Source organism: Tasmannia lanceolata, unplaced genomic scaffold (assembly GCF_043159265.1).
Source record: "Tasmannia lanceolata isolate RefF3 unplaced genomic scaffold, GAP_Taslan_0.1 ptg000015l, whole genome shotgun sequence".
Classification (NCBI taxonomy): domain Eukaryota; kingdom Viridiplantae; phylum Streptophyta; class Magnoliopsida; order Canellales; family Winteraceae; genus Tasmannia; species Tasmannia lanceolata.
In genome coordinates, this window is record NW_027518692.1 from 26,543,545 (window position 1) to 26,569,956 (window position 26,412).

Consider the following 26,412-nt stretch of genomic DNA (forward strand, 5'->3'; position numbering starts at 1 on the left):
CATGAGTGAGAAGATGGTGCAGTGGCTAAAAAATAGGGATAGCAAATCTTTGAGTGAGTGAGCTCATCCCTTATAAATTCTCTCCCTCTCCCACCCTCCTTGCCTCTCTCCCACAACTTGATAAACTAACATTCTACGGAAAAACCTTCAATGGCTGCCAAACATGGCCTATATGTAACCAGCAGAGTCCGATTGGAATAGACTTCAGGCCATAAGAGATCAAAATGCCTGCATTAACAAGTGGATACTTGGAGCGTGTTCTTCAACACTTCACATTCCTGTTTTTTTTTCAGACCGGCGAAAATAGCAGGATGGGAACCTGGCGGAGCGATTCTGCTTCGCTCCCAGAATTTGTCGCAAACCAATGCAAATTTCTGTTTTGAGCGTGGGAAAAAAAAAATCAGGCAGAACAGATTAAGGTTGAAGAACACCATTCTCAATTTTTTCGTTCTCTGCAAAAGGGGAAAAAAAGGCAGAAGCAGAAGCACTGCTCAGAAAGGTTGAAGAACAGATCAGTATTAACTATTGAAAAACGATTGTTAATCTAATATCAGATCATTGAATGAAAAAAGGTGATGCTAAAACAAAGAGTTGGCAGGGCATAACATCTCATTACTCTTCACATAATTCCTTCATGGAGGACTCAGATGTGGAGCAAGCCATTTAGACTGCTCCAATAATAAGATTTAGAACAAAAACTTGATCAAAAAATACGCCCTAAAGCTATATTATTCGAAATGATTGCTCATCTAATATCAGAACACTGAATGAAAAAATTGATGCTAGAACAAAGAGTTGGCAGAGCATACCATCTCATTACTCTGCTGATAATTCCTTCATGGAGGACTCAAATGTGGAGCAAGCAATCTTAGACTGCTCCAATAATAAGATTTAGAACAAAAACTTGATCAAAAATTATGCGTCTAGCTCCCACTAAAGCTAAATTATTTGAATGGAATCACGAGAGAGAGAGAGAGAGAGAGAGCATTAGCCGCCTCCATATCCATACTTCTTCCCAAACACAATCATCTGTAACTTGTCATATCCGGCGAGAACACCAGCACCGGCAATCGCATGGAGAATATTTGCACCCGCACCTTTGAACAGAGATTTGGCCCCCTCTTTTTTCAGTATCTGAGAGAAAGCATCCATGGAGCTCTTGTACTTAACAGCTTCACCAGAGGTCATCATCATTCTTCTACGAACGGTGTCAATTGGGTAGGATGCGAGACCAGCACAGTTTGTGATCACCCAACCAAGGGCGAAACTCGCGAAAAAGCTATCCTGAAATCACCCAAAAGATAGCCCGTGTAATGAAAAATGCAGGGTAACCTTAACATACAATTTAAAATAGAGTATTTTAAAATGTACAATAGATTAACAACTAAGAAATGGATTGATAAGAGCATAAGAAAATACTTTTTTAAAAAAATAACAAATAAAAAATTGATTGATTAGCGCCTAAGATAATACTATAAAAAAAATCCTATATTTCATTTATGTTGCCAATTTTGTTGTCATTTTTCATAGTTCTATTATGCAGATATCAGAACCATTGCATATGCATCCCTACTTGACATATCTTGATTGTGGGCCTCTTTGGATGCCATCAAAATCAGTCCTTGTGTGCAAATAAAATTATTTTAAATTAATCTTATTTGCAAATGGGACATTACGGCCTCTTTGGATGCCATTGACAATGTCGTTTGTATAACGGTTATAACCATTATTTGCAAATAATCATACTTAAACTTCAAAACGATTTAAATATTTATAAGCAAATAATTTTTAGCGGTATCCAAAAAAGGCTGTTTCTTTGGAAATCAATGATGGGGAGAATGGATGATTCCAAGACAACCCTTGTTGATTCATACAAATGAGTGTCATGCAAATGTAAAATTTAGACTAACCTGCAACTTTCAAGTCATAATAACTGCCTTCAGAGAATCATACATTCCAAAGTAAAGACCACAATAAACTATAATTCCAACACATGAAATGTTGAATCCACGGTAGAGACCAACAATGACATCCGACTCCAGAGTTTTCCTGTAGACATCAACCAAACCATTGAATTGTCTTTCACCTCCCCTCTTTGCATTCGCCAAACAGTCCGGGCATAGTCCAAAAAGTAGACAAAGAAAAGGGAAGAAGCACCAGCAACACCTCCTGAAGCCAAATTCCCAGCAAACCATTTCCAGTAGCCATCTCTATCTTTCTTGAAATTAAACAACCGCTTGAAATAATCCTTCAATGCAAAATTCAAGGCCTGGTGCAGGTTTCAATTTGTACTAATCAGCACGCATGGAAGGGAAATGCAATTATAAGTTTATAACTCATTTGTCTTGCATATAAGGAAATTTTAAAAATGTATTTATATGAGTGATGCTCAGGTTACATATGCCATAACCTTTTATAGCAACTGACTGTAGGACAGTACACTCAGTACCGGTCCCATGTTCCAACCAAGGATTGAAATGTTGGTTTCGGTTTCGGCCACAACCGAAACAGAAAATTTTCAATTTCGGCCGAAATTATGTAAAAAAAATGTGTTTTTCAGAATTTTTACCCAAATTTCGACCGAAATCCGGACCGACACCGAATTTATGTACTTTCGGTGTTGGTCCGGACCGAAATTTAAACCCTTGGTTCCAACTTCCAAGTGATTATGCATTCTCATGGTTTTATCCCAGCACTATTTCTGACCAATTAAGATAATATTAATAAGTGGTAATAAAGCCAATAAATCCAGTTTTAATCAGCATAAGCTGAGTACATGGAGCAAGATAAAGGGACACAACAAAGGAGTCTCAGCTTCTATACCAATTTATGCCAAGATAAGAATGTGGTAATTAAAAATAAGGTTAGAATTAAGAATGATTGACAACAAAAACAGACGAGAGAACCAACCTGAGTGGGGAAGTAACGAATAACATTAGCAGTGCTCCCTCTCCACAAAGACACAGAGCCTTTGTCCTTGATTGTTCTACTGAAACAGTCTCCAATTCCCTTGTAGGGTTCAGAAAGCCTACCAGCCTTGATCATCTCATCCTGGTTCTGGATCAAAAGCTTCACACTCGATAGGAGCAGCAGCTGTTTTGATACCGCTGCAGAGACTCCACCCATTAGGAAATCAGTGAGAAAGCCGGCTAAGCCTTTCTCTAAAGGTGCTTGGACAAAGATAGGAGACACAGGATTAACCAGAGACATTGTGGCTACCACCCCATGACTGAATCTACAGTCCCCCGTTGCTATATTTCCCATTTGTAAAACGCCTAGTATACATAGTAGCAGGCCTATAGCTGCTAAAGTTCCTAGCCTGCAAATCTTGAGAGAGGCTGGAACTGAGATGGATCTGTCCAGCCACCTTCTGAATAACAGTTGGGTGTGGGGCCGATCAGCCATAACTTGCAAACTGAAAATACAGTCATTAAACATCCGATCAGAAAAGAAAAGAAGAAGAGAGACTGTTGGAAATTTTATAGAATTTGAAAACTTAAAAGTACTTTTGCCTTGTCTTTAAAATTTAGAGGGAAAGATTCAAAATTTGTTTCCCTCTTATTTCAAAAGCTAGTGACTTTTGAGTGCTTTTTTGGGTTTAAATGAAAAAAGACCTTTTTAATGCCCAAAACGGTTTCCATTACCTCATTATTGCTAAACGTTTTTTTTTTAATGGCACCGCAAACGGTTATGATAATAACACCTATTAAAGTTGTAAAACCGTTTCATCTCCAACGGTCACAAATATGAATGTTGGAAGAGAAACGTTCAAGGCTCTTAATTGTGGCTTTTCTCAATATTAATACCCATAAATGGTGGCTCTTTCCAACAGACACTTTGGTGTCTATAAAAAGGAGAAGAGAGTACGGTTTGGGTAAGGCTAAGAGTTTTTTGGGTCTACGTTTGGGGTGGCTTTTGCCAACAGAAAAAGAAAGAGGTTTACACAGAAAAGGGTTATGTTTTCTAGTTTTGCTTCATCTCCTTACTTCTGTTCCTTCCGTGTCTGAGCACAGTTCTAAGGTGGTTCTGGGTGGACCAGTCAGCGAGTGCACGTGCACTGGAGTCCTATTTGGCTGTCTTATCTTCGAGCGTCGGTTCGCGGATCCCGGTTGCACCAGTAGGGGGCGGATACGATTCTTATGGAGAGTGACCAGTGGCACGACTCAGCCTCCTTCTCTCTTCAAATCTGATTTTTCCAAACGGTTTTCATCAAAAGAGATAAGTGCAATATGTTTTTCCATTTTTATTTCAATTATGGTTTGATTTACAGTCATGAATTTTTTGCTTCAAGTTGCAATGTTTTGAGGCCGAGTAACATGTTTTCGGTTCAAATAATCTGTTACAGATTCAAAAAACTTGTTTTGACTTCAACTTTCTGTTTTTGGGTTCGACTAAGCTATATATCACTTCTTCATTATTTGTTTATAAGATATGTAGAAATCTGATTTGTCCATTTTATCCAACAATCTTAAGAATCATAATATTTGGGCTTCTTAGGATATGGATTTTATCCAACAATATTAAGAACCATAATATTTGGGCTTCTTAAGATATGGATATTTTCCAACAGAGACATTTAAGAAAGCTTGAAACAGTTTATTTGACAGTTCTGATCACATTTGGACAAGGAAAAACAGGCACTTAGATGATTTTGATCAGAACTGAATGAGAAGAAAATCCAACATTCTAAAAGAGAAGTGTTGTTCTCTTAGGTTGCGGCGAAGCAAGACGTCTTTGGTGTGTCGGCTGCCAAAGAAGAGAGAAGAAAAAGAGAGAGAAAGGGAGAAGAGGTTTTTCATCTCGGGGTTTTCTCTTGGGTTCTTTTTCGGGTTGATCTCTCGCGTTATCTGTTGTGTACGGTCTTGGGTTTGAGAAGCAAGGAAAGGGTTGCGGGTTTGTGGGTTTGCGATTAATCCATTGTAATCCTTGTATATTGTTTTTCTCATAGTGGAAGATCGTGTTTCTCGCCCGTGGAGTAGGCTTGGTCGAACCACGTAAAATATTGGTGTTCATCTTGTGGCTTGGTTTATTTTTCTTTCCGTTTAATTTATGCACGATCGGATCGGATTGCCCGGCGGATTTTCTCGACACAATGCCCTGAGACATGCATTTTGCTAGTGACTAAGGAAAATATGTAGTCGAGAGACTGCCACAAAATATAAGAAAATGTTCCACGTAGAGAAGACCAATTGAGAAAAAAATAAAGTAGATCACAATAACGTTAAAATGCTAAGGGAGGCAGAGAAAAATACCTAAATTATAAAACTCAAATTAGAAAATGAAAGTTGAGAGAATTAAAAGTAAATTACAAAGGGTTCGCATGACACATTGTAAGTTATACATTGAAACAATGTCCATGAACCATAACTAACATCCAATCAGTCCAAGTTTAATCGATCCAAAGCATCAAAAATCAGTATGGCTGTTCAAAATCACAAAGAATAGACAAAATCTGACTGTTCAAATGCAGGACACCGATCAGATGGTTAGAGTTACCAGATTCGAGAGATTTTCAAGACTGAGTGGGAACACACCTTATTTACACGTTCAAAATCCATGTTTTAGGATTTAAAATTTAGATTTCAGCTTAAAATCCATGTTTTACAATCATAGATTATAAAATCAATGTATCCAAACGGACAGTTAAATATCTCAACATTTGGTAGACTAAGATCGATAGAAACGTTCGTCGGTTGGACAGTAAACTTCATTCGATCATTACAAAATAAAATAGAAATTGAAAGAAATCTGACGTAGCTGGGTAGTTATCCGATCAAAAGAGAGTTGAAGGGTTAGAGGATGAAATAAATAAAGGAATAAAAAGTAGAAAAATCTAAAACGGAATGTCAGTTAGAGAAAATGTAAGAACAGTTCACATGGCATAGAAAAGGGCCGAAATTTCGGCAAATAGGAACTGAAGAAAGGGGTGATCCATACGTTGGTAACACTGGAAGAGAGAGACGGAATGTGTCTCTGTTCTCCTTTTGAGTGTTTTCGGATATGAGAAAAGTATGGGTGATGATAAATTCGCACCCCCTTTAGGATGATTAGCACCCTTGTAACCTGAATTGACGTCAAAAACTATCCAAAACTATCTGCATAATCTTGTAGAACGAATGAACGATCAATCGTGCGTATCAACCGTAAGGAGCGACTTGTTTTAGGTCACTTATAAATTCGCACCCCTATGAAGGAGCATATGTGGCAGACTATAATTCAGCGGATGGGCTTTGCTAGGACCATTTCAGAAGGCATTTCTCAGACCAGCTGTTGCATGAGAAAGCAGCCACATATAGGCAGAATAAATGAATAAGACAAAAAGGAACCTATGTGGCTGCAATGTGGGTGCTCTCTCATCCAACAGCCGGTCCGAGAAAAGCTTATTGTGTTGGTCCCTAGCAAATCACATGGTGTTATGTGTTTTATGAGTTTTTATATGGTGCCCGAGCGTGAAGTCCCATGAAGGAGCGACTGCCCTTGATATTTGATCCAATAGCAGCACACTTTTTAAGAGGCTGTTGTTGGATCGAACATCAGGATGGTACTTTTATCGTACAACCTACACATGACTTCACGGGCAGGCATAGGGACGGAGGCCCCCCTAATGACTTGCAAAATCCCTTTTACAGTACTGGAAAATCCCTTTTAGAGTACTGCAAACATGGAGTTGTATTCAGTTTACGCTTTGCCATCTATCACCATTGACATTATCCACTTTGTGCACAACATGGAGTAAACAAAGCCATTCCTATTGTATGTGAGGGCACAATAAGTTGGATGAAGTTATGGTGTCGCTATTGTCGAATGAGATGCGAAAGAAAAACGCTCTTAACGGGAGTCAACAGAGCATGGGTTGATTGTTCATGGTTGGAAACAATGATGAAGGTCATCTGAAAGGGGATAAGGAAAATGCGAGTCAAGATCCAAGGTCAATGAAAAGGTTGTGCAATGCTATCGCTGTAAGGAATATGGCCACATCAAGAGAGATTGTTTGAGGTGATCTGACCAGGCGGACAATGTTACTGCGAATACGGTGGTGGCCATAATGGATGAGCAGAGCAGAGAGGCTAGAGATGTTCACACAGTCTACACAAGTAACGATACTTCTCATGATAAGCGGATTCTAGATTCAGAGTACTATGTTCATGTATGATCCACGTGGGAATATTTTGATACGTTTTACGAGCCGTAACAGGAGTTGGAACGGTGAAGATCAAGATGTTTGATAGAGTGATTCATACTTTGGATGATGTGGCGTGTGTTCCAAAGATGCGGAAGAATTTGGTTTGACTTGGCCGGTTGGACTCCGTGTGTTGCAGGTTTTCAGCTGTAGGCGGAGCCATGAAAATCATAATTAGTTGTATGGTCTCGATGAAAGGAGAGAAGTAAGACGGTTTTATATCGTTTGGTAGGGGACGCGGTGGCTAGTGTTCCTAAGATCTCAATAGCCAGTTGGAAACATAATGGTGGCATTAGCACTTGTAGGGTCTCTTTCGCAGTCGGTGGAGAAACGAGTTTGCAGGACGATGGTGAGAAGATGATGGTACCACGATGGGGAGGACTGATCGAGGTCCCTCTCTATGGTTTTCTAGGTGAGTCAACAGATTGGTAGCTACACATGTCCATTGGTCGTGTAGATTTACTTAGAAGGAGTCAGATCCAGGATGATTCGAGGGTGTGTAGCTGATATATCAGAGGCCAATGGTGGTTTGGGATGACAACAAACCGATGGCGACATCAATTGAAGATTTTCAAGTGGCTTGGAAACAAGCCAACACGGAGATTGTTGGAAAAGTTGCCTTGTTTCCTAAATTTAACTAGGTTTCTTAGTTGGAGTGGGACTGAAGTAAAAAAAAGGCAAAGAGAAAAGCAATAACTGTTTTATAGGTTTAGGGTAAAAAAAACCTATGCTATAAAGGAGGAGTATTCTCCCATGTGGTTGGCTGCAAGAGTGGGTGGCTCAAGGCTTGGGGTGTGTCGGCTACCTGGGGAGAGAGAGGGAGAGGGAGGAAAGGAGTTTCAACAAGGGTTCTCTCTTGGATTTTTTCTCCTGTGTTTTCTCTTGGGTTTTCTTTAGGGGTTTCTCGGGTTACTCTCTCGTTCAGTCTTATGTGAGAGAAGCAAGGAAAGGGTTGCGGTTTGTGGGTTTTGTGCTAATCCATTTAACTTCTCATATATTATTTTTTCTCATAGTGTAAGAACGTGTTCTCGCTCGTGGATGTAGGCCTTCGTGCCGAACCACGTAAATCTCGATGCTCATCTTGTGGCGTGGTATCTTGTTTTACTGTTTACTTGTGCACGATCGGATCGGACTTGACTGGCGGATTTTCTCAACAGAGGCCATGTTCGGATTCAAGTTCAAGTTGATTCCGATTTATTTTTTTAGCAAAAGCTTAACCTCACCCGGCACAAATTGAGTGGATGTCTTAGATTAAGAAATCTATTTTTCAGTTAGACTAATCCCGACCATTCATGGGAAAATGAATGGGCTGATTTAGGGGGATGCACTTAGTCGTGAGGGAGGTGAAACAACCTCATAATTTTTACCTAAAAAAGGCATTGCCAAAGGTTGCGAAAATCTTTCTTAGTGGAAATTTTTGTCATGACTGTCAAACTTAGTGGAAAATTCTACATGATCCCACCATTGGGTCCCACACATGACAAAATGTACTTTTCCAGTCACTACTGTTGGGTCTTCTTGAGATGACCAAAATGCCCTGATCCTTTGTTTTTTTATAGAGAAAGCCGGAACTTTGGCCAGACAAAGCCTTTACGATGGGGTGTTAGATAGAATAGGGGCATTTTCGCATTTTCATCACCCTACGATAAATGAACCACCAAAACCCTACGAATGCGAAATCCATGACATTCCCTTCACTTTTGGTGCCCTCTAAAAATCTCGCCTCTATTTATCTTCTTTTCGAAGCTCTGAACCTTAGATTTTGAAATATTTCTCCGTCTTTGATCGCTATTTCGCTATGTCTAGAAGGTGAATTTTCTATTTTTCTGCATCTATTTCATGTTCCAAAGCTTTAATCATGATTTTGTTCTCATGGATTTTAGGGTTTGATTTTTTTTTCTTCTGTATCATGTTGGCAAAGTCTTCGTCCGTGTGTTTTTGCTTTCTTATTTGCCTTTTTGAGGAACACAATCTCTTTTCTATGTTTATCATGATGGTTTTTTAATAGGTTTTGAAGTATTCTTGTTTCAATTTCCACGGCTGGATTCATGAGCTTTTTTCACAGGCTAATGATATTGGCACTACCATGTTTTTTATAACTGCACAAACTCGTCTTGTCTTTTCTTATTTAATTCCCTTCATAGTTCTTTTGGGAAGAATAATAAATAATGAACAACAAGATGAGTCTGTGCAATTATCAAAACATGGTAGCGCCAATATCAGTAGATTTCTCATAATATCAGTTGTTCTGTTGTCTCTGAAGGCGTTTGAATAGTTTTGTCTTTGGAAGGATATTAAACAAGTAATAATACACGTGTGAAATTAAATTAGCCATCAGACATGATCCTTTTTTTTTTTGAAATACATACTTTGTTCTTGTGGTTATCGAATAGAATAGAATTAATCAAACTAAGGATAACTTCTTTGAATGATACGATAATAATCATAGAATTGACTGCCTGAATCTTGTAAAATTCTGGATCTTACAAGGTATAACCCAGTTTTTTAAAGCTAAATCCTGGATATTAAATGCGTAAATAAGGTGTGTTACCATTCAATCATTTAAAATCCAGATTTTAGCTAAATAAATATAGGCTTTGGCTTGTAAAACCCAGGATTATAAAATCCTTGTATCCAAATGACCCCTTAACATTAAGGTAAAGTGCATGTTTTACTTCTATAGGACTTTATTCCGACATTCATGTCAAGTTCTTCAACTTGCTGCACTGCCCACATAAATGCCAACAAACCAAACAATTATGTGGTGAGAATGGAGCAAACAAAGCCATTCCTATTTGGGGGAAAACCACAGTGCATGTCCCAGTTGGGTGTTGATGGGCCAAATAGGAGCAATTCACCTGCCATTTCTTGAGGAATGTGTAGCATATTCGGAGGGTATCTTAGCCTCTTAGCGATGAACGGATTCAATCATAATGTATTGTATGTGTGATGAACGAATTCAATCATAATGGATTGTATGTGTCTATGTGATAGGGTCTGTAGCTACAGAAGCCGCCATCTTGCCTAGCTCATCTTCCCATTTTTTTGCATATTTTGATTTATTTTGGCATGTAATTCGTCTTAAGGGCATGTGATTAATCTTACCATCTTGCACATAACCTAGTGTTATTAGTAAATTAAATCCACTTAGATCGTTGGTAGATATATTATCCATCCGTAGAAAACATGTATTTTGTAAGTGAAGAGATGCCCTTGTGCTAGAATAACATCCTGCCACTGCCGAAAATAACATAAAATATCCAGAGCAATAGAGATGACCTAAAGCTAGAATAATATCCATCTAGAATAACGCCAAGTTGGGTGTCCTGATTGTTTTGATCTTTGCTGATACCTTTAGGGTTCTTTGCAAGTTCTTTGTGCATGGAGCATGCTTAAAAGGGGAGCACTGTGAGTTTTCACATGATTGGAAAGATCAAGCAAACAATGTGAGGGTTTCTAATTCTACTCTGATGTCCGAATTATAAACTTCAGATTGCCTACACTGTTTATTTATTCTTACTGCTGTGTGATTACAGGTATGCACCTTCTATCAGAAGGGAGTCTGTTCTTTTGGCAGTCGTTGCAGATATGAACATGTTAAAACTTCTCATCCACAGAGTTCCATCTCTTCATCATCTGATTCTTGTCCGCATATGGCTTCAGATTCTGTTTTAGTCACTCATCCTTCTAGGGTTTCCGTAAGTGGGGAATCTCCTCCAATCGCAAGCATTTATGCGGAGCTCTCGGCTTCAAGTATGCCATTTTTCCCGTCGGGTAAACTTTCATGGAATCAAGATTCTAAAGATTATAACATTTCAGACAATGAGAATGTAGGCAATTCTACAATTGTTGCGCCTGGTGACCGACCTATTTGTTCATTTGCTGCTGCTGGTAAGTGTCCCAATGGGGAAAAATGCCCCCACATTCACGGGAACTTGTGTTCCACATGTGGAAAGCATTGCTTGCATCCGTACCGGCCCAATGAAAGAGATGAACATATAAAACAGTGTGAGAGAAGCAAAAAACATCTCGAAGCATTGATGCGTAGTCAGGAGATAGAATGCAGTGTATGCTTGGATCGTGTGCTTTCTAAAGCTACACCTGCTGAACGGAAGTTTGGATTGCTATCCGAATGTGATCATCCATTTTGTGTATCATGTATACGAAATTGGCGTAGTAATTCTCCGACCTCTGGTATGGACGTGAACTCTGCACTGAGGGCTTGCCCGATATGTCGTAAGCTTTCGTACTTTGTCATTCCAAGTGTCATTTGGTATTCCACAAAGGAAGAAAAGCAAGAGATAATTGATAGCTACAAAGTCAGACTCAGGTATTATAGTGAAGATATCTTTTTCATGTTTTTTATTCTCACTTGTTTCTAGATCTATTGCTTACATTGATATAATACTATCCTTTTGTGTGAGAAAAGGCAGCTTTTCTAGAATATTCTCACTTCACACTTAAGTTGGGGGCTTATCTACTGTATTCAATTGTGAAATGTATATATATGGATTTCATTGGGTGATACTCTTGTTCTTGTAATTGTGGGTGCTAGTTTTTTTTTGTTTAGGATTTACATACCTTTTTTCTTTATTTTTTTGGAAAGTTAAGGGATTTAACATAGCTTTTCTTTGTCAGTTCTATTAATTGCAGGTACTTTGACTTTGGAAATGCAACTTGCCCCTTTGGAACTAGTTGTTTCTACAAGGTATGTCTTTTTCTAGCTTAATACTAATGTTTGGTTGGTTCAACTCATGTTAAAGAAGTTTTTGCTTACATGGGGTGCATTCTCATGACTTGTTTCTGAGGATGTGTGCAAATTTCTTTAAGTTGTGTATTCTTTTGGTATACCGTATTGAATGTTTTCTTTTGTTGTATTTTTCCATTCTTAAACTTATGGTATTTGATATGCAGTCATCCGTGACTTTTCTGTTCCTAATCTACTCTGTGTTAGGGTGAACTAGGGATTCTTAAAAGGTGAGGTGCAAGAATGCTACTCCTTGAGGGATGAGTTAGCCTTTCCCTAATTGCACTCCCATACTTTTAAATTTCCACAGAAACTGTCACAAAGTGACCAAAATGTTTCTGTTTCCATTCCAAACGCATATCGAAACTGAAACACATAGTGAAACCAAAACTGTGAGTCTATTAGTAGTATACTATACCAATATGTGTTACATAATTATTTTTGCTACTGATATTCGCATTACCATTTTTTGATAGTGGCACTAAATCACCTTGTCTTTTACTATTTAACCACTTGTCAAAGGTTATCACAATTTCCAAAAAAGCTCTCAGAAGCAAATTAAGAAAGATAAGACAAGGTGAGTTAGTGCAACTATCAAAACATGGTAACGCCAATATAAGCAGCTTTATTTCTATACGAATTGCATGTGAAATGTGGCGTATGTTTTATGTATAAATATTTATATAAATTACATGTGAAACGTGGTATATACTTGAGTATCAAACATGCAGGACTTCACACTAGTTTTATCATGTTGTTTGCTTTGTGATAATTTTTTAGTAAGTATTTGTGCTTATTCTAGCACTTACTAAAGTTTCATCTTAAATGTCCATCATTTGCTTTGCATATATCTTCATACATTTCCGTAATTTTACAAGATTGGTTCTTGTTGATGGTGGTAAACTTGCCGATACAAAGAGGTACATACGTCTAGTTGGAAACATGATTTATCTCATTGTTATTCGTCATGATATTACATTTCGAATTGGAGTGGTGATTCATTTTATGCATTCTCCTACTCAAATCAGTCTTTAAAAACTCCTTGACTCGACAAGGAACTCACCCTAGTCGACTCCTTTTTGCGTCGGCCGCGTTCCGCTTTGAACCACATCCGCATTCCTCGTTTTCCCCTACAGAGTCAATAAACTCCATTGCCTCTCCCAAGTTATGACCGCGTCAACCACGTTCTTGGTTGCGTCCGTGTCGATTCGACAAGGATTTTTCTTGGCCGCGTTCCGCATCACATCCGTGTTTTTAAACACTGACTCAAATGCATTGATGCATTGGGAGACAATGTGCAGAATTCTTCGGTATCTCAGGAGTGCTTCAAGAAAAGGCCTTATCTATACAAAAATAGAGAGATAATCTTGCTATTATCAACTATTTTGATGCTAGTTGGGCCGGATCCCTTTTCGATTGGAGGTCTACAACGGGTTACTACACATTCATCGGTGGCAATCTTGCATCTTGGAGAAACAAGAAACAAGATGTTGTAGATCGTTCATTCACAAAAGTGTTTGTGTGAACTAATGTGGGTGAGAACTCTTGTGAGAGAGTTTGAGTTGTGGTCAATTGATCTATGGTTATGTTTTGCGACAATCAATCTACAATCTATGTAGTGTTTCATGAGAGAACAAAGCACATTGAAATAGACTGTCATTTTTTCCGAGATGCTGTCATGAGTAAGAAAATCGGAACTCCTTTCATGAAGTCACACTATCAACTGGGCGATGTGTTTTCAAAGTCCCTTGATCAGTCATTTTCTTCTTATTTGTTCCAAGCCAAGCATGGGTGATATACGTGCTCCATCTTGAGTAAGACCGTTAAAGTAGGATATAGTTACATTGGTGAAGCTGTGTAGATTATATGGTATGGTGTGTTCAAGGAATATTTATCATACGTTTAAGTGCTTCAGGGGCACTATTATAATTGACTCTTTTTAAAAGCAATATATTGTGAATTGGCACCCAACTGGCATGGAGGTTGATGGATCCACTGGATTTTGGATGGAGCTAGTTTATGGTGATGGTGACAGTGCATTTTTTGACATGTGTAGGTTGATGAAGGATTTTCACATTGTACGGCGGTGATTGTCGTTTTCGTTTTTTGATTTGGAATGAAGAGAAGGGAGAGGAATGGGTCTGAAAGAATGGGGAAGATTGGAGCAAGAAACGCGAGAGACAGTTGAGAAAAATGGGGAAGAAAAGGTTGGATGTGAGAGGGTAATTTCTTCTATGTGCATGTGTTGCCTTCAAGCCTCCCCAAGCCAAAGCCACCAAAACTGTGGCTCCCCTTAACAGCAGCAGAAAACCATTTAGGATGTAAAAGTTGAGGTTGAACAACTCGTCGTTTTGATACCCAAATGATTACTAAGCGTTGGTTCGGGTGATGCATGAAGCAAACTTCTTGAGACGTGCTGTCAAGGACGCCGTCTAGCAGTCCTTGAATTCGTTGAATCATAAAACTGATCTGTATCATATAATGGGATTTCAAGATCATGAACTTTTTTTTATCTTATCTGATGATCCAGAATCTAGAATGCTTCGATCGTATAAGGACTGGTGTTTTATCCCCTGCTCTCTCTCTCTCTCTCTCTCTCTCTCTCTCTGTATTTGCCATGAAAGATAACACTGACAATAAGACTTAAAGAGAAGTTTTTCTGCCCTCGTCTCAGGGAGGACCATTGTGGTCATTTAATAATATTAGCTTTACATGTGGAAGGGACATGTTTCGTGAACATTTTGAGGTGCAAATACCAGTTCTCATTTTATATATATATATATATATATATATATATATATATATATATATATATATATATATATATATATATATAGAGAGAGAGAGAGAGAGAGAGAGAGAGAGAGAGAGAGAGAGAGAGAGAGAGAACATTTCCTACACACTTGTGTAGGTAAGTTACCTACACACTAGCTTAAAATACAGTGGGGGCCCACATTGTCTGGGTGATCCAAACAATTCATTTGAATGGTCCTCACATAGATAGGGTGTCCACAAAAAATCAGATCCATAGGATCATCCCAACCCTACGATTTGTGGAGGTAAAATGGACGTGTATAAACCTTCACAAATTAGTCCATTTTTTGCCTCCATAGTTTGAATGGTTAGGATGATCCTATGGATCTGATTTTTTGTGGACACCCTATCTATGTGAGGATAATTCAAATGAATGGTTTGGATCACCCAAACAATGTGGGCCCCCACTGTATTTTAAGCTAGTGTGTAGGTAACTTACCTACACAAGTGTGTAGGAAATGTTCTCTCATATATATATATATATATATATATATATATATATATATATATATATATATATATATATATATGAGTTAAGTGAAGCTACATATATATGAGTTAAGTGAAGCTACACATACGTGTAGCTAACTTAGCTACACCGACTTAAAATACAGTGGGCCCACATTGTTTGGGTGATCCAAACCATTCATATGATAGGCCCTCACATTGATAGGGTGTGCCCAAAAAATCAGCTCCATTGGATGATCCCAACCATTCAAACTGTGGAGGCAAAAATGGACAGATTTGTGAAGGTTTTTACATGTCCATTTTTGCCTCCACAAATCGTAGGGTTGGGATGATCCTATGGAGCTGATTTTTTGGGCACACCCTATATATATATATATATATATATATATATATATATATATGAGTTAAGTGAAGCTACACATACGTGTAGCTAACTTAGCTACACCGACTTAAAATACAGTGGGCCCACATTGTTTGGGTGATCCAAACCATTCATATGATAGGCCCTCACATTGATAGGGTGTGCCCAAAAAATCAGCTCCATTGGATGATCCCAACCATTCAAACTGTGGAGGCAAAAATGGACAGATTTGTGAAGGTTTTTACACGTCCATTTTTGCCTCCACAAATCGTAGGGTTGGGATGATCCTATGGAGCTGATTTTTTGGGCACACCCTATCTATGTGAGGGCCCATCAAATGAACGGTTTGCATCACCGAAACAATGTAGGGCCCATTGTATTTTAAGGCGTCGGTGTAGCTAAGTTAGCTACACGTATGTGTAGCTACACTTTACTCATATATATATATATATATATATATAAAATGAGAACTCTTTAACTTCCTCCCCCCTTGGATTTTTGATCTTTTATATAGTCAATCATTCCTGTACTTTGCTTAGCTTTGTATTTCCAGGGACCTTCTCGGTCTCTGTTCTTCCTTCATAAAATCTTCTCACCATTCAATATATATGGGATTTGCTAGCGGCCATCACAAAAGGCATTTCGCAGATGGTCTGTTGCATCTGACAGCAGCCACACAGGCTCACTTTTCAGCAGGTTTTGTCTTCATTCATGAGGTGGCTGTTGTCAGATGCAACAGACCATCCGTGAAATGCCTTCTGCAATGGACGCTAGGAAATCACCCCCCCCCCCCCCCCCCCCCCCCCCCCCCCCCCCCCCACCCACACACACACACACACACACACACACACACACACACATATATATATATATATATATATATATATATATAGAGAGAGAGAGAGAGAGAGAGAGAGAGAGAGAGAGAGAGATTGTGCGCTCGAGGGCCCAATCACATGTGCTTACATAGATGGGGTTATTACAAAAAATCAGCTCCATAGGATCATCTTAACCCATCCAAAAGTGGAGGGCAAAATGGACAGACACCGTTTGCCACAAATCTGCCCAATTTTGCCCTCCACTTTTGGAGGGGTTAGGATGATCCAACAGAGCTGATTTTTGTTACACACCCTATCTATGATGGGGCCTTGCAAATGAATGTTTTGGATCACCACAAAAAATGTGGGACTCATGTGATTGGGCCCTCAAGCGCACAATCTTTTTCCTCACACACACACACACACACACACACACACACACATATATATATATATAAGTGAGTATGAGCGGCCCCTCATATAAGTTTATATGAGGTGACGGCTAGAAACACGGTGGGCCCACATTTTTGGGGTGATCCAAACCATTCATTTGATAGGCCCTAACATAGATAGGGTGTGCCCCAAAAAATCAGCTCCATAGGATCATCCCAACGCTTCGAACCGGGGAGGTGAAAATGGGCAGTTATAAATTTGCCCAATTTTTTCCATTTTTACCTCCACAGTTCGAAGGGTTGGGATGATCCTATGGAGTTGTTTTTTTGGGCACACCCTATCTATGTCAGGGCCTATCAAATGAATAGTTTGGATCACCTAAAAAATGTGGGCCACCGTGTTTCTAGCCGTCGCCTCATATAAGCTTATATGAGGGGCCGCTCACCTCATATAAGCTTGTAAGCTTATATATATATATATGTCAGTAAACAGTTCCTGTGCTCGAGCTCAGACAACTATCTTCGCTTGAGTGCAGGAAACAAGGGTGGGCGCACATTTTTTGGATGATCCTAAGCCTTCATTTGAAAGGTCCCATCATGGATGGGGTGTGTACCAAAACTCAGCTCCATTGGATCATCCTAGGGTGTCCATTTGTGGGTGAGAAAATGAACAGATACTGTTTGTCTGCAAATCTGCCCATTTTTTCACCCCACAAATGGAAGGGTTAGGTTGATCCAATGGATCTGATTTTTGGTACATACCCCATACATGATGGGGTCTTTCAAATGAATGCTTAGGATCACCCAAAAATGTGGGCCCACCAGTGCTCGGGCGCAGGAACTATTTCCTCTCTCTCTCTCTCTCTTTCTATCTATCTATCTATATATATATATATATATATATATATATATATATATATATATATATATACATACATGATGGGGTCTTTCAAATGAATGCTTAGGATCACCCAAAAATGTGGGCCCACCAGTGCTCGTGCGCAGGAACTATTTCCTCTCTCTCTCTCTCTCTTTCTATATATATATATATATATATATATATATATATGTATTTATGTGCATATCTGAGGGTGAGCCTTGGCGCAACAGTAAGGTTGCTCCATTGTGACCTGGTGGTCATGGGTTCGAGTCACGGAAAGAGCCTCTCTGCAAAGCAGGGGTAAGGCTGCATACATCTAGCCCTCCCCAGACCCCGCAATGGTGGGAGCCTCGTGCACTGGGCCGCCATTTTTTTATTTATTTATGTGCATATCTACATGTGTTTATGCATATGGATGTATATAATATAGATTTGTTGTCTTGTCACATGGGCTGATTGAAGCCTGCATGGCATGTTTATCTGTACCTGAATGGAAAAGAAAGCTGCTCTTAATTACCGTAGCTATCTTTTCTATTGAACTTTCATCCTAGCCAAATTTCGTATGCTGATTATATATTTTTTTGGTTGTGTGCAACTTTGCATTGTGTATTCCTAACAAGGAAGACCTTGTTAGTTAACTTCTCATTGGATCCAATTACTAGGATCCCTGTTAGCTGCCATTAGTTGCCTCATGTTTCTAGTTGGTTTTAGGGGAGCAACTTGGGTCGGGCTCAACCACAGTTAGCAAAACGCCGTTTTAAACGGCTGATTTTGCAAGAAAACGTATAAAATGCGAATTAAACGTGTCTTGTGCGTTTTTTAAATCTTTTTTCCAATTTTACCCTCGTCCCCTTTTTATAATTACAAAATAACCTAAACCCAAAATAACTATTCTATTCTTCATCTCTCTCATCGCCCTCCCAACCCAAACAATTAGCCGTCTCTCAGGTTTCCCTTCTTTTGATTTTGGGCATGTTTTTCTTTAATTTTTTATTTTATATTCAGGGTTTCGTTTGCTTCTTTTTTTTCCCCATTTTTTCCCTTTTTGGGTTCTGAAAACGGTGAGCAAATGTTTTTTGAAATTATTTCTATAATGGGTTTGATGAAAACCAGAAACTATTGCATGGGGCCAACGACTCTACACACCATTCTCTCTCAGCTTCTTTTTCTTCCTTCACATTGTTATGTGGGTGCTAGTATAAGAAGCTCCTGCATCTTTACAGGGAAATGATATTTCCACCCCCTTTTCCAACATTCCACCCTCATGTGCCTTTCACGAAGAAGGGTTCCATTTGTTTGTTTGTTTTTTTTTTCTTTTGAAAAGCCAAAACAAGATGAGTGGAAATATCATTTGGCACCATACATCTTAAGTTTCTTTTTGGTGGAGAAGTGATATATTTGTCCCCTTTTTTCCTTCGGACAGCCCCCTAGTATTTATGACTCAAAACCCATTTTTTTGGTGGGGACAAAAATGCAGAAACCAAAACGTGTATGTAGAAGAACCCGTTTTTTTAAAACCAAAACGTATTAAACACGTTTTATTCATTGAACGTTTTTTTGACCCTTTTTTTTTACTACGTTTTTTTGAACCAATGACGTATTAAACCCGAATTTTTCCCGTCCCGTATTTTTGACGTATCACGTTTTGCTAACTATGGGCTCAACCCGAACTTGTCGGATTCCACCCGATTTTGCCCCGGGTTGGGTTGGAGAAATTGTATCTCGGGTTGGGTTAGGGTTGGAAAAAGTAAACCTGAGTTTAAATCAGGTAGGGTTTGGGTTGAGACATCCAACAATCCGATCCAACCCGAAACTGACCTCTGTATATAAAAACTGGGAAAGCGAATTTGCTAGGGGCCATTTTTGAATTTCAGAACTTTTTATTTTTTAAACTTTCAATAAGTGTTGGTTTCCTGTTTCTACACTTTTGGCAGCTCTCACGTTACTTATCTCCATCCCTCCCTTTTATTTACTCCTTTTATTTCTCCCAATGCCCCGAAAATAATTTCAATCAAATCAGACAGCAAAATCTACTTTTCCCTCTTCTTTTTTTATCTTATTCGATCTCCCCTCTTCCATAGCAACACTTTGATGTTTTCTATTCTTTATTTTTCCCCAAGTCACTTCTCTCCCAAACTCTAACCTTCTCTGTTAGACTGTTCCTCCCAGGTCCTTCTTTCTTTCATGCGCACAAAGAGAACAGACTCGACTGATGACCATCAAATGGTCGACGACAAAGAAAAGGCACTAGCGAGTGAGGAGAGGTATGGACTGGTTTGCAAGGCTCGACGATCTTTCACGTGGATGAAGAAAAGGGTCTTGCAGGATCTCACAAGGGGTTGATTTTCTTGAGTTTCTTCAATGGATTTGTAGGATGAGGACGATTCAAACTTTTCTCCGTAGTAGTGAATCAAACTCAGGCTAAAACCAACCCACACCCACTTGGAAAATCGGGTTCATCGGGTCAGGTTAGGGTTCTGTGATTTTAGGCTCGGGTTGGATCGGTTTGACCCTCCTCAGGTTGGGTCGGTTTAGGGTTGAAATAGTTGTCGCCTGGGTCGGGTTCAGGTTGGCCTGAACTCGACCCAACCCCAACCCAGACTGAGTTGCACCTCTAGTTGGGTTTACTCGTGGCATTTGTGGTTACTTTTTCCATGGATTCAGTAAGCTTCTTTTCTCTATAATGTGTTACTGTTGATTATTAAGTAGATTCTTTCCACCTGGCCACTTCTAGATACAATCCTTTAAAGACTGTGCCCTGCGTACCATACGATCATATTTCTTGTGTTCCAACACTTCTCCCCATACATTAGGGGCGCAACTCGGTCCGGGGTTGGTTGGGCCGAGGCCAACCCGAACCCAACCCGAATGAGTCTAAGTTTGGGAGCGCCATGGGAGCTTGTATGCAATATTTCCTTTCTATACTCAACTGAACTCAACTCAACAAAGCCTTTGTCCCAAACTAGTTGGGGTCGGCTAAATGAATCCTTTAGAAAAAATTTATGAAGAAGGTGAAAGGAATCCATCTGCGTCTAATCCTGGCTCTAGTTGGCTTCTTCTACGTGGATCATTTTCTTCCATTCTATCCTATCCAAGGTCATGTTCCCTGTTATGTTTTCCTTAGATAATACCAAACTTGTAAAAATCATTTTCCATGGGAAAAATTCAGATTTTTTTTTTTGTTATTGCCAAACATATAGACCAGGACTTGACAAGAAAATCCATGTGACTAAGAAGGAGAATAGGATGTTGATTTTCTGTTGATAATGATGGCAACATGCTGATGCTTATAGTAGAAAATTTTGAAAAAGTAAAAGAAATTTATGTATACATACCAGAGACAGTCTTTGATACTTCAGCAACACCGGCAAGAATGTATGTGCAGGAAACTACGCTAGGGCAAGAGTTCTCCGTAGCAGTTTTTATACTATTGACAACATTGAAACCCTAACTGAGACAACATTGGCCTGGCATACTTCTCGGTTACTATGGTTCTGCTATTGCCTTCAGCATTTTCTGGAGGGAGGTGACCACGCTGTCGTCGGTGGGCGGTATTGGTGGTGGTTTTGGGGGAAATGATGGTGGTTTTGGCCGCATACGGGGAATCAGGAGAGAGTCTATTCGATAGTGGTTTCCCCTTATTCTCAGAGACGCCAATTAGAGTTAGAGAGATTTTACAAAGGAAAACATTCAGGATTTTTTTGTGATTGCCAAACATGTCGTTCAAGACCTGAAAAGAAAATCCATCTGACTTGGATACATACCAGACACCGACACTTCAACAGCAATGGCAAGAATGTATGCGCAAGAAACCACCTCGGGAAAAGAGTCCTCCACAGCAATTTTGATATTATTGACAGCATTAAAACCCTTAACTGAGACAACATTGGCCGGCGTACTTCTCGGTTACCATGGTGCTGCTATTTTCTCGAGCATTTTCCGGAGGGAGGCGACTGCGTTGTCGTCGGTGGACGGTTTTGGTGGAAATGATGGTCGTTTTGGCTGCAGATGGAGAAACGGGAGAGAAATCGGTTGATGGTGGTTTTCTCTGCTCCTTCCCCTTGTTCTCAGAGACGTCGATTAGGTTAGAGAGACTCGGGATAGAGAAGTTCGATTGATTTAGGGTTGAGTTTTAGGTTTTATACCTGTTAGATATTTAGAGGGGTACCCTCATAACAAAACCGATAAAATAGGTAAAAAAAATCGGGTTTTGTCTCAAGTGAATTCCTTGAAGCCTCAATCTTAACCCAACCTAAAAGTTGTCCGGGTTCGTTTTTCCCCGACCCGAGCAAACTCCAAACCAACTTGGAAAAAAATCAGGTTGAATCCGACGGGTTCTGCTTTGCACATACATACAAGAATAAGGATATACATAATGATGCCATATATTTTGTTCGAGCACATATACTGGCCACATACTTGTGATCCTCCTCATATAATGGATGTACTTGTAGAAGAGGGTGGGAAATTATGGGGGTCTCTAGGATCACTTAAGATGCCTCGAAGATGAAGATGAAGACTATGGCGGCTCAATGCTGGATTTGTCTTTTCTTCTAATGCAGCTGGGTGTCGACGTGGGCAATTTGTCTTAGTGTTGACAATGATTTCCCATGACATGTTCCTTTACATCAGCATTAATCTTGGATATTTGTTCTAATGAATCTGCGATGTGAATTTCCTGTGGGAGTCTTTGGCCTGTCTCCCATGTTTTGGTTAATCATGGGAACTTTTAAGACCTACTTTTTGGCCTTGCAGCTGGGAGAGTAACTATGCACTGGACAACAAAGATGATCGATATTACTTGATAATGTATCCATCTTAGTTCAGTCTTGTCAGTCTCAATTTTAGTGTAATGATAATTGTTTAGATCCCAAAATGTAACTAATGGGAGCTGAAACTTTTATGTTTTGTTTCTATTATGTTGTACTGAATTGTCCCTCATAAAAGAAGTTTTGTCTTGGTTAATGGATGGTACCTGCTGAAGGGTCCCTTCCAAACAAGGTATGGTTAGTGGCAAAAGAGGGGTTGTGTACAGGACATCCATCCCTGTACTTAGAAGTAATAAAATGAATAACATATATAGCAAGCATGTTACTCACAACATTCCATCCAAATTCTTTGTTCTTTTCTATAATACCTTTCTTGAAGCTGGGCAAACCTTTGTTAAATTTACGTTGTTCAGAATCCTGTATGTTAATTATTTTCATTTCCATTTTCCTTTTTCCTAAATCACTGCAACCATTTTGAGTATTTTTCATTTTATATTGTAGTATTTGATAAATGCTTAAAACTTGGGTATTGGCATGTGTCATCTGATTTTTTCAACTTTCAATTAGATTGCTTACTTGGGGCTTTAATACATCCCATATTTTTTTTTTCATTTTAGCATGCATACCGTGATGGCCGTCTAGAGGAAGTGGTGCTGCGGCATCTCGATGCAGAAGATGGAAACACTGTGATAGCTAAAGATGTTAGGTTTGTATTTTCTTTCATATTGTTATCACCAAATTCTGTTTTGGGGTTCTTATGCTCTTTTTGGTGGTAGCTCCTTTGTTTTACTTTTTTTCCATAAAAAATCATGATTTTTTTTTGAAACGTCCTAAAAATTCATGATTCTCGCAGGCTTTCGGATTTCTTTAGTGGATTGCATCTATAGGTAAACTGAACTGGTTAGAACCGTGAATGTAAGTAAGAACGTCGCGACTCTTCCTCCTCACTTGTACTATTCTATAGTTATGAATACAAGCTGAATTTTCTTGTGCTGATTACAGAACTCTTTCCTGGTAGATTCTTTATAGCAAACAAGGGAATGCATGCCATTTCAAGTGAATGGCATGCCGAAAAATCTGGTCATTGCCCGCGCCTCTCATGTTTCAGGTGACAAGTTCTCTCTGTTTTTTTTTTGAATTGTTAGTGTTCTTTTATTAATTTCCTAGATTTTGACTACAAGTCTCCATTGTTTGAACCTTCAACAATATTTTGCTCCTGCATTATTTATTACTTTATTAAGATGTTAGATTTGATTCTGTATACTTTTGCTGCTTTTCTTTTCGGTATTTATGCTCCTCATTTTCAAGAATTTCTATACTCTACCATACTATGATCAACCCAACAATTGGTTGGGTTGATACCGATAAGACGATAGCAATGAAAATGGTTTATGAAATAGTGAAAGTTCTTTTATTTCCGCCTAAAAAACCTGATCAATTATACATTTTGATAAAGACGATTTTCTCAATGTTTATATCTCCGCGTTGTTCTAGCCATTTTTTTCAGTTTTTGTACTTCTCAATTTCAAGAATTTCTACTCTTCACACTTGATCAACCCAACAATTTTCTGGTCTTCATTCTCCTTTCAATCTGCATGTCGTCTTTAACTCTTTTGTCCATTCTTTTGTGACCTTATAGTTAATATGCTTACATGACTAATGCAGGGTTTATTGCAAGGACTTGATAGAGAGAGAGAAAAAGGCGAAATTTGAAGAAAGAGCGGATGGGATGATGGGAAACCATTGTTTAGGGTTGTATATACTATATACAGTTGGCCCTCTTCGATAACTAATATTCGTGATGGAAGGAAAGTTATTTCCTTACCATCATTTATTAAAAGATGCTCATCTTCATAAGTTCTCAGACAAGAAATCCCATTTATTGTAGTCTTTGTTTTCAAGTGAGCATGAAAAGGCTTGAATGCCCTTTCCAAATACTCATACTTGTCGAGTTTGCTTATGAATTGAACTTTACAACCTCTGTAATTGGGCAGGGTTGGCATGTTGGTACTTGGCCACCAAAGAAAAGCATATAGCAGATCTTTTTTCCCCTCTTTTTATAAGGCTCCGTTCAGTTGCATTCCTTGGGTCGTAAAGCCTAGGATATGGAAATGACGTGGTGAGAAGGAAAAGAAAAGGAAATTGAAAGAATTCAAGGGAAAACAATCAGTTTTTACAAGGTAAAAATAAAGATGGTAAGAAAAATGTGCTTAAATCTATGTTTTGACTGCCCAAAAGATCCTTGCTAAGATATGTCCTTAATGAAGAACCTTGGGTCCCGGTCCCACTCCCATGTAACATGTATGATCAAGACCATTGATCTGAGGTATTCTCATGAGCTGGTCGACATGTTCTTGTTGTGGCTTAGCTTCCTTTGGTGGGCTCTTGAAGATGCTTTAACGGTCCAGATTAGACTTCTTAGTAGAGCTAATTCAGTTTTTTATTCTACGCGCGTAACTTCTTTTCCAACAAATTGATTTTTTATGTAGACTATGTGCACACATTAAAGAGGTTTTTGCAAAAGAAGTCTTCTACTTACTTTATTTGCAAATAGAGTCTTTTCCATTTAGAATTTGCAAATTGAGTCATCAAGTTTGTGTGAATTTTGCAAATCAGGACTTGCTATCCGTTTGTGACCAAAATACCCATGTTAATTTTTTTGTCTGACTCAATGAAAGAGACCAAAATACAGTCAAAGATAGGTTTTGAATCAAGGGTGTGGGAATATCATTTCTCTACAAGCAAGCATTCTCATGCTCTAGTGTTAAAAAATGGGCAAGCCCCATCAAAATAAAACATGACGTGTAAAATTGTGGGCCCACCATATATACATGTACTCGGTGGAGATTGCGGGACCTACTCCACGAAAGCACGAGGCAAGAATGGAGGGCCCCACCCGATGCGTGGGTTTTATAGAGTTGGTGGGACCCACCCTATCAAAACAGATCACTAAGGTTTAACGGGCATTTGGGCCTTTTTCTATAAGGCGGTTCTCCTCTTTTCAGAGATAAGGGCATTTTGGTCCTTTACTAGTTAAAATATTTATCTTCGGCGTTTTGGTCACAAATTGACGGCATTACCCGATTTACAAAATCTACTCACACGTGGTGTCTCTATCTGGAAATTGTTAAGCTACAAGACTGTTCTTGCAAATAAATCAAAGTAGAAGTCTTCTTTTGCAAAATCCCCTACATTTCTGGGGGGAGAGAGAGAGAGAGGAATGAAATCTTTTTTATTATCCCACAAGAGGGAAGGAGTGCATGTCTATAGAAAGAATCATATATCATGTATAAACCAATATCAGTGGCTGCAACAACAATAAATATGCTCGAAAATAAACAAAACAAGAATCATTGTTCTCTGTTTCCTTCCTTTTAGAAAAATCTATTTGGAGAGGAAAGCCAATAAAGAGACCAAAAGTGATGAGCAGATAAGGGAGACAGAAACAGGCAAGGCGAACCCTGATCTGTTATCCATTGAGGGCGATGGTGCGATCTCCTGAGCAGAAACAGCAGCCACTACACAGAAGAAGAGCGCCATCAACATGGTGCTAAACCCACTTAGTGAAAGACTAGCTCCTGCCATTGTTGTGAGGAAATAACTGGTAATAAGAGAGGAATGAGAGAAGAATATCTGAAGATGAGGTTTTGTATCTGGGTAGAGGGGTTTTGTTCTATTTATAGGCGGGAGGAGTTCTTGTTTATGCATGTGGTGGGGCGTGTGGAGCCCACAAGAAAACGAGGACAACTTGCTGTATTTCTCCACACGGCTTGGCCAGCTCAGGACTGACTTTCATACCTTAGAAGCATAAGCACGTGCAGTGCAAGCGACAGCCCCATTCCCATTTTAGGTAGAAACGTGCTCTGTCTTCTCTTCTCAACGACATTATAGGAAAAATAAGGGTAAATTTAGGCAGTGTTTCACAGGGTCACGTTGGTGGCAGGTGTTTACTTAGTAGAGTAGTGGTGAATTAAAACGAGTAG

At 39.1% G+C, this 26,412-nt stretch overlaps 1 protein-coding gene and 1 pseudogene across 3 annotated transcripts; one reads left to right on the plus strand and one right to left on the minus strand.

The window, feature by feature from the left end:
• Positions 1–987: 987 nt before the first annotated feature.
• LOC143846460 (ADP,ATP carrier protein, mitochondrial-like) lies at positions 988–3,405 on the minus strand (annotated as a pseudogene).
• A 5,374-nt stretch (positions 3,406–8,779) lies between these two features.
• Positions 8,780–24,483, plus strand: LOC143845837 (zinc finger (CCCH-type/C3HC4-type RING finger) family protein). 3 transcript variants are annotated; one of them, XM_077354241.1, is made up of 8 exons: positions 8,780–8,989; positions 10,539–10,626; positions 10,717–11,510; positions 11,819–11,888; positions 23,047–23,135; positions 23,283–23,348; positions 23,432–23,537; positions 24,095–24,483. In XM_077354241.1, the coding sequence occupies exons 1-6, from the start codon at positions 8,979–8,981 to the stop codon at positions 23,314–23,316; spliced, it is 1,086 nt and encodes a 361-aa protein (XP_077210356.1). In that variant the 5' UTR covers positions 8,780–8,978; the 3' UTR covers positions 23,317–23,348; positions 23,432–23,537; positions 24,095–24,483. The 3 variants fall into 3 exon arrangements, with proteins under 3 accessions (XP_077210356.1, XP_077210355.1, XP_077210357.1); XM_077354240.1 differs by having other exon boundaries at positions 23,283–23,344; XM_077354242.1 differs by having other exon boundaries at positions 23,283–23,344; positions 23,448–23,537.
• Positions 24,484–26,412: the final 1,929 nt, after the last annotated feature.